An 8942-nucleotide genomic window follows, 5' to 3' on the forward strand; every position below is an offset into this window, starting at 1 on the left:
TTCGTTATACATAGATTTTTTATACAGAAAGTATTGTGTTTTGGGCAACGTTGGCACTGTTAGTATGTTCATACAACCAAAAGATGACTGAAAATTCAATCATATTGTTTAAAATTTATTTATTAAAAACCTTTTTTTAAATTGTTCGTTTATAAATTTTTGAAATGATAGAGAAACCAAGGTTTCAGCTCCCTCATGCAAAGCTGACCTGAGATAGATGTCGCTATTTTTAAGCTCCTTTTATGTTATATAGCTCTTCAGCTGTTTCGGTTCTTGTACATCCTTGGCTTTCAAATATTCCTCTTTGAGCGTTCATGATGAAGGTAAATCTAGAAAAGCGCTTCGGACGCATGACATTTATAACATGTTGTTTCATTTTCTACAAATAAAAAAATTGTCAATAAGCTATGATATTTTTTTTCTGAATATGGAATATTTCAGTTTGTTTTGATCTATCCAACGTGAGTCTTTGTGTTTTCGCCATCGAAGCCGCCGTTAAAAGTTTCAAGTACAGAAAGTCGGGCTGTCAAGACGGTTCAATCGATTGCTCGACTTTATTCATAAAATTTGTTATTGGCAAATTGTGTTACGAGAATAGAGAATGTTTCAATGTGTCGTGGAGTTAATGCAACAGTAGTTTACCGTTGATAAATTTCATAAATCGATGTGAAAGAAACAATTGTGTTAAGCAATTAACAAAAACTGAGATAATTAGATATTGCGTTAAGCAATGATCAAAAACGGGGGTAAACGGGTATTGTGTTAAACAATGAACAAAAACTGATGTAATCGGATGTTGTGTAAAGAAGTGAATAAAAACTGAGATAATCGATGTAGTAATCAGTGTGTCGTTAGGCAATGAACAAAAACTGAGACAATCGCTGTGTCGTTAAGCAATGAATAAAAACTGAGATAATCGATGCAGTAATAGGTATGTTGTTAAGCCATAAATAAAAACTGAGATAATCGGTGTAGTAATCGGTGGGGTGTTAAGCAATGACCAAAAATGGAGATAATCGGTGTAGTAATCAGTGTGTCGTTAAGCAATGAACAACAACTGAGATAATCGGTGTAGTAATCAGTGTGTCAATAAGCAATAATCAAAACTGAGAAAACCGATGTAGAAATTGGTGCATCGTTAAGCTATGAACAAACCTGAGATAATCGGTGTAGTAACTGGGGTGTCGTTAAGCAATGAACAACAACTGACATAATCGGTGTAGTAATCAGTGTGTCAATAAGCAATAAACAAAACCTGAGATAATCGGTGTAGTAATTGGTGCATTGTTCAGCAATGAACAAAAACTGAGACAATCGGTGTAGTAATTAGGGTGTCGTTAAACAATGAACAACAACTGACATAATCGGTGAAGTCATCGGTGGGGTGTTAAGCTTTGAACAAAATACTGACAAAATCGATGTAGTTATCGGTGTGTCCTTAAGCCAAAATAATAACGGGAATATTCGGTGTAGTAATCCGCTTGTCGTTAAGCAATGAACAAAAACTGAGATATTCGGTGGGTCGTTATGCAATGAACAAAAACTGAAACAATCTCTGTAGTAATTGGGGTGTCGTTAAACAATGAACAACAACTGACATAATCGGTGAAGTAATCGGTGTGTTGTGTTAAGCGTTGAACAAAAAACTGATATAATCGATGAAGTTATCGGTGTGTCCTTTAGCCATAAATAAAAACTGGGATTTTCGGTGTAGTAATCCGTGTGTTGTTAAAGAATGAACAAATCTGAGATAATCGATGTAGTAATCGGTGTGTCGTTAAGCCATAAATAAAACTGAGATAATCGGTGTAGTAATCGGTGTGTCGTTAAGCAACGAACAAAAATTGAGATAATCGTTGTAGTAATTGGGGTGTCGTTAAGCAATGAACAACAACTGACATAATCGGTGTAGTAATCGATGGGGTGTCAAGCATTGAACAAAAAACTGACATAATCGATATAGTTAACGGTGTGTCGTTAAGCCATAAATAAACACTAGAACATTCGGTATAGTAATCCGTGTGTCGTTAAACAATGAACAAAAACTGAGATAATCGATGTAGTAATCGGTGTGTCGTTAAGCCATGAAAAAAAACTGACATAATCGTAATAGTAATCAGTGTGTCAATAAGCAATAAACAAAAACTGAGATAATCGGTGTAGTGATCGGTGCATCGTTAAGCAATGAACAAAAACTGAGACAATCGGTGTAGTAATTGGGGTGTCGTTAAACAATGAACAACTGACTTAATCGGTGTAGTAATCGGTGTGGTGTTAAGCATTGAACAATAAACTGACATAATCGATGTTGTTATCGGTGTGTTCTTAAGCCTTAAATAAAAACTGGGATATTCGGTGTGGTAATCCGCGTGTCGCTAAACAATAAACAAATCTGTAAATATCGATGTAGTAATCGGTGTGTCGTTAGGCCATAAATAAAACTGAGATAATCGGTTTAGTAATCGGTGTGTCGTTAAGCAACGAACAAAAATTGAGATAATCGGTGTAGTAATTTGGGTGTCGTTAAGCAATGAACAATAACTGACATAATCGGCGTAGTAATCGGTGGGGTGTTAAGCATTGAACAAAAACTTTACATAATCGATATAGTTATCAGTGTGTCGTTAAGCCATAAATAAAAACTTGGATATTCGGGTTGTAATCCGTGTGTCGTTAAACAATGAACAAAAACTGAGATAATCGATGTAGTAATCGGTGTGCCTTTTAGCCATACATAAAAACTGAGATAATTGGTGTAGTAATCGGTGTGTCGTTAAGCAATGAACAAAAACTGAGATAATCGGTGTGTCGTTAAGCAGTGAACAAAAACTGAGATAATCGGTGTAGTAATTGGTGTGTCGTTAAGCAATGAAAAAACTGAGATAATCGGTGTGTGGTTAAGCAATGAACAAAAACTGAGATAATCGGTGTAGTAGTCATATGGGTTTTAAGCAATGAACAAAAACTGAGATAATTTGTGTAGTTATCGTAGGGGTGTTACCAAATTCCAAATTAGTGTAGCATACGGAAATTTATCAAGGTAATTTAACATGTTTTGGTTTTCATTCTATGTTAAAACAGCTATATGTGAAACGTATAGATTTGAGGAGTTTTAAATGTAAATTGTATCTTAAACATGTAGCTCTCCAATTGTATCGGTTCTTAAACATTGTTGGCTTTCAAATATTCGACATCGGAAATTCCTGATGAAGGTTTATCCAGAAAAGCTCTTCGAACGCATGAAAATTATAAAGTGTTGTTTTCATTTTTAACAGCACTGGATCGATACCGCTGCTAGTATTCTATTTATCCCCGAGGGTATAATCAGCTCAGTAGTCAGTATTTCGGTACTGAAATGATTTTTAACAAACTTTTGAAAAATTGCCCGTTTATAAATTTATAAATTATTTAGAAACTAAGGTTTCAATTCCCTCCGACAAAGCTGAATTAGATCAATTTGGCTATTAATTTTAGGTTGTTTTTGTTTGGTTTTTTTTTGGGGGGGGGGGGGGGGGGTCATATAGCTCTTCAACTAGTTCGGTTTTTATGCATCCTTAATTTTTAAATAGTCGTCATTGAGCGTTCCTGGCGAACAAAAATCATGAAAAGCGCTTCGGACGCATGAAATTTATAAAGTGTTGTTTTCAGGTTTTACGGTCTCCTATTAATTACAATAAAGGATCATGCATTAATCAATACCATTAAATGTGTTTAATTTAAACAATTGTGCATTCATGTATCTGCCACTACCAAGAAAAATATATTAGAATCAGTCAACATTATTTCTATAAAATCATGTTTTTATAAATGCTTCAGAGAGAACCTGACTCTAATAGCACAAAGCAAGAAATACAAAACGAGAGTAATAACAGGATAACTCAAGAGGTATGTAAACAAACATATTCTTTAAAAAAAATAGGCAGAAGATAAACTAATAACACCAAGCAAAACAAAAAAACAGACGACTCCACAAAACAGTACATAGCAAACTAAAGATTGAGCAACACGAACCCCACAACAAGTCTGGGGGTAAGTTTAGGTGCTACGGCAAGGTAAGCAGTTCCTGTTCCATATGTTGCCTGTACCAAATCAGAGATATGGCTGTTGTTTTGCACTTGTTCCGTTGATTGATAGCATTTGTTTTTGATTTTTGGACTTTGCCTTTTTGAACTTGCCTTGAAGTTCGGTATTTTTTGGTTTTTTTTTTTTACTTTTTTGCATCCGTCATGTTGTTTGTGCAAGTGCATATCCTTGTTTCCTACAATTATGTTATGTGTAAACGATTTTCCAGTAAAAAAATCCTCTTATTATCAAAATTGTTGAACTTTTAGCGGTATAAAAATTAATATTGACATTACACAAATCTGTGTGCATGTTATACATAAATCTGTGTGCATGTTATACACAAATCTGTGTGCATGTTATACACAAATCTATGTGCAAAACATTACTGTGTAAATTTCAGTCTTCACATTGTTTCTATAAACATTTGTGCAAAGTTCTCGTGTCAACAGTATAGGTTTTGTTATCACTATTCAGCGTAGTTATGTGCCTTTTTTATGTTAACTATTATGCATATATTTATTCGTTTATTAATAAAAAAAAAAAAAAAAAATATTATTTGTTTATTTTTTAATTGTATTTTTGTACAAATATAATGTATACATATGAGTTTGTCACTGTAAAATCTTAATCTAAATGTTATTACAATAGAGAAGACTACATTTACTCGGAATATGTTATTACAATAAAGAAGACTACATTTACTCGGAATATGTTATTACAATAAAGAAGACTACATTTACTCGGAATATGTTACTACAATAAAGAAGACTGCATTTACTCGGAATATGTTATTACAATAAAGAAGACTAAATTTACTCGGAATATGTTATTACAATAAAAAAGACTACATTTACTCGGAATATGTTACTACAATAAAGAAGACTACATTTACTCGGAATATGTTATTACAATACAGAAGACTACATTTACTCGGAATATGTTATTACAATAAAGAAGACTACATTTACTCGGAATATGTTTGATTATCTATTATCATTTTGCAGATAATCAACAGACTTAAAAATCTGGAAGGTAGCTTAACAGAATTAAAGGATACAAAGAAAATGGTTTGTAGTTTAAATAATTTAATTAAATTTTTTGTTTCTGATATTTTTGACATTTGACTTCAAATGCAATTGGCATCATGCTCATTCATAAGATAATGGTTTTCACTCTTGTTTACTTTAACGTTCAATGAAAAAAAAGACAGGATTAAATTAACCGTTAAAACAAAAGGATTGTTGTAAGTGCTGCACAGTATGACCGCTGAGATCAAGGACGCAAACGAAGAAAAATGCAAGAGAATATTTTGGATAGAGGAATTCACCTAAAAACCCCACAGAGAGTTGTTGAAAGAGTTATTTGAAAATGGCCCTGTGTATTTATACATATCGCACAGCCAAATGAACGTCCCACTTTAGTGAAGGTTTTAATTTAGGATCTGGTGAATTATTCGGATGACCGTAAATAATAACCCGAGTCTTGCTTTCTTTTACTTTTTATTGATATAATATATTTTCCATTCAGCATATTGTATTTCGATTTGATATTAGACAAAAAAAAAACCTTGAAAAAGGTAACCATCTATTACTTCATAATAACATATACAATTTTGTTTTTATCCTGTACGAACTAAGGTTGACTAAAATCAAAACTTTTTCATACGTATCTGTTTAATTATTTGTAGACTCGTGACTGTTTTATTTCATTGTATTTTAACAGTTGATAAATTAGCTGCAACTTAAAGCACATATCTGTCCAATAAGGAAACACTTTCATAACTTCTCAATAGACATTCTAATTGATTTCAAATTCGATCAAAACACTTGTTACGTCGACATCTTTGTTCTTTTACTTTTTCAGATGATGGACAAATTGCAAAGTATGGAAGAAAGTTTAAAACACGGTTCTAGAAATGATATGAATGGATCTTAGTCTAATGTCTTCTGTAGACGATCTGAATGATATAATCGTAGTAACAGTACATCCTGAGTACAATATAGGGATTTGTAATGAGAGAGAACTGTGCTTTTTTTCTAGAATTTTAGATAGACCAATTTGAATTATAAATATGCTGATAGAGAATTGTTTTTCATTTAATCAAAATATCATGTTAAGTAAATGATTTTAACGTTCAGAAATGTTTTTCTCCAATATTTATATTACCGCCTTACTTATTGTATTTTACACCTAAAAAAGAACAAATGTTAGTTTTAACTGTACATGTTTTGCTGCCGACGTAGACATTGGATACAACACTCCTGGTTATTGAAACAACATTGACGGTACCCATTGTGCACCAGATGTGAGAAATGTATCTATTACTATCTATTGGCCAAAATATTTGACAGCCTAAAATATAATACAAACGTTTAAGAGTTGTTAAAACCACAAATAGAACAAAAGTAAATTCAAAACTGGACAAGGAATCAAAGCTATCCACGAGGGAGAAAAGATCCTTTAATTAAAAAGATTTCAAAATTTTATAACAACAAATTAAAACAAAGCATGGTAGGAGTACTGGCTACTTAGCTAGTGATACTATCGGGAACAAATAGTCCACCAGCAAAGGTATCAGCCAAGTGGTAATAATAATATTGACGGTACCAATTTTACTGCTCTAGAAATGTTTGATAATCATAGGTTATGACATGATCCTTGTGGCAATGTTGTTACCGGACACTTTGTTCAAATACCGTGAGGTGTTGTGTTTCTAAGAAAGTCCCAAAATTCCATCCACCTTTTAAAATTAACTGGAAGAGGTGTTTTGTAAACTCATTAACGCCTCCCTTTCCCCTTTCTGCAAATCATTCTGAAGACGAGATAATGTTGATTATAAAGTTTTGTTTCCTTGTTTTAAAAAAACATCAATTTTTGAAGATATTTTGTTTTAAATATTTCGAAAATGACCTAATACAAGAATTCTTCTGAAAGATGCCGAGGCTATAGAACAAACTTTAGGAAAGCGTGTTGTGTAAACAACGTTTTCGTCGATTAACGTAAACACCTAACCGAAGTACTTCAACAACGACTGAATTAAAAGCTGCTACTGAACATCTCAAAGTTCCCATATGTATTTGCTTCCTAAACTACACGAGCACCTTTTATGATTTTTGTTTTACGAGAAGATGCCCGCGAATCGCGGTACAATTGGGCCAGTGTTAAAAACAAAGAGTTTTTAAATTTCGCGGGCAGTACGTCGACTGAGCATGCGCGAAAGCGTATAAGACACGGATCGATAACGGTCTCCGAATTTGGATATTTTCTCAAAAATTGGCGTTTTCTGTGGAAAAAAGATTGTTTCAAAGACAAATTTAGGAAGTACAAAACACTACATTTATACGTCATATCACAAATATTTCCGACTTTGTATGGTTCCAGAGGAGTTGCGGCTCAATGAAATCGGTTCCTTCCTTTAGTAGTACAGATATCTGTATTCAATAAGTGTTCACTTGTTTCGATTGTTCTGACTTGTTCATTTTCAGTTGTTAAAGAACTCGCTATGAAAAAAGGTGTAAGACATGGTTGGCACAACTTTTTGGTAGAATTGATAGGACGGCATAATTCCACATCAACAGGTCAAGAACTTTAAGCTTGTGGTCACTGAATGCGATCAGTCTTTAATATAACATCATTTATGATTATTTTTCGTTTTTTCTCCTTCTATTATACCTGTATTAAGGAGTTCAGTGATGTCCTGATCTCTAAAGTGTACTATTTGATGTGCGTATAGGTTGTCCATTGATCGAGAATAATAATGGGGAGGGCTCAGATTTTGAAAATCTTGTTTAACGCCGCCTCATATTCGTAAACCGGTCTTTAGTCAGAAAAATCGTATTATGTTGTCTTGTTTCATATGTTAATGCTTTTAAAAGTTATGAGGATAATTTTGTGTTTTATTTAAACACAATTTTCATCGCCTCAAAACCATTTTGAGCTAAAATATTGTTTAGACGTGTCAATTGTTTAAGACTGATGCCTTTTATATATCGTATGGTTATTTTTATCTCTGGATTGCAGTCTCAGTCATGTATTTCACGTCTTCTAGTTTTTATACATAAATGTTGAGGTTCCATAAATATTTATATCCAAAACCGGTAAATGGAAAGAAATATTGAAGCTGTAAATCAACTCATCATAGATACCAGGATTCAAAATTTTATACGCCAGACGCGCGTTTCGTCTATAAAACACTCACCAGTGACGCTCGAATGAAAAAAGTTAAAAAGGCCAAATAAAGTACGAATTTGAAGAGCGTGTGCCGCTCAGCTAGGTCTGTGTGCATCTGTATCAATGGCCACACTCCAGCATTGTAGACTAGAATATAATTCCTCACTCAAATCTTTTATTTATTGATCTTGTATCGGTGATTATGTTTTTGCTGTTCACAGTGTCCTTCTGTCATCTTTAGTTTTTTCCCAAAGCAAAGAAAAAATGGAAAAAGAATTGTCATTCAAAGGCAAAAACATATATAAGAAGGCAACTAACAGTTTCATAGATGCTGACTTGTTAGTAGAAAAGAGGCGCAAAATACCAAAGGCTTTTTCAAACTCATAAACTCGAAAACAAACTAAAAATGCCATGGCAAAAAAAAAACGAAAAACCAACAGTTTACAAAACACAACATTAAAAACTAAAAACTGAGCAACACGAACCCTACCAAAAAACCGGGAGATCTCAGGTGCTCCTGTGCTCAAAGGAGAATATTTTTGTATAAAAGACAAGGACGGACACCAAGTTATAGAAATAGCTCACACCGACCTGTTGGGCCAGATGAGCTTATAATTGACACTCTTGAATATGACAGATGTTTTCCATTCGTTCCAATGGTTGATATACGCAAGCGTTTGATTTTCTTAGGTTCTGCTGACCTCCCC

The 8942-nt window shown here is 33.4% G+C and overlaps 1 protein-coding gene across 1 annotated transcript in view; it reads left to right on the plus strand.

Annotated features, from left to right (window-relative positions):
• LOC127703883 (transient receptor potential cation channel subfamily M member 2-like) overlaps positions 1-6238 on the plus strand; it is a 42462-nt gene extending 36224 nt beyond the window's left edge. The window contains exons 24-26 of the mRNA XM_052207954.1: positions 3817-3885; positions 5070-5132; positions 5929-6238. Of these exons, the coding sequence (XP_052063914.1) occupies positions 3817-3885; positions 5070-5132; positions 5929-6000 (204 nt within the window). The 3' untranslated portion in view covers positions 6001-6238. The remainder of the gene's footprint in view (positions 1-3816; positions 3886-5069; positions 5133-5928) is intronic.
• The last annotated feature ends 2704 nt before the right edge of the window (positions 6239-8942 follow it).

The sequence above is a fragment of the Mytilus californianus genome, unplaced genomic scaffold (assembly GCF_021869535.1).
Source record: "Mytilus californianus isolate M0D057914Y unplaced genomic scaffold, xbMytCali1.0.p SCAF_54, whole genome shotgun sequence".
In the NCBI taxonomy this organism is placed as follows: Eukaryota; Metazoa; Mollusca; class Bivalvia; order Mytilida; family Mytilidae; genus Mytilus; species Mytilus californianus.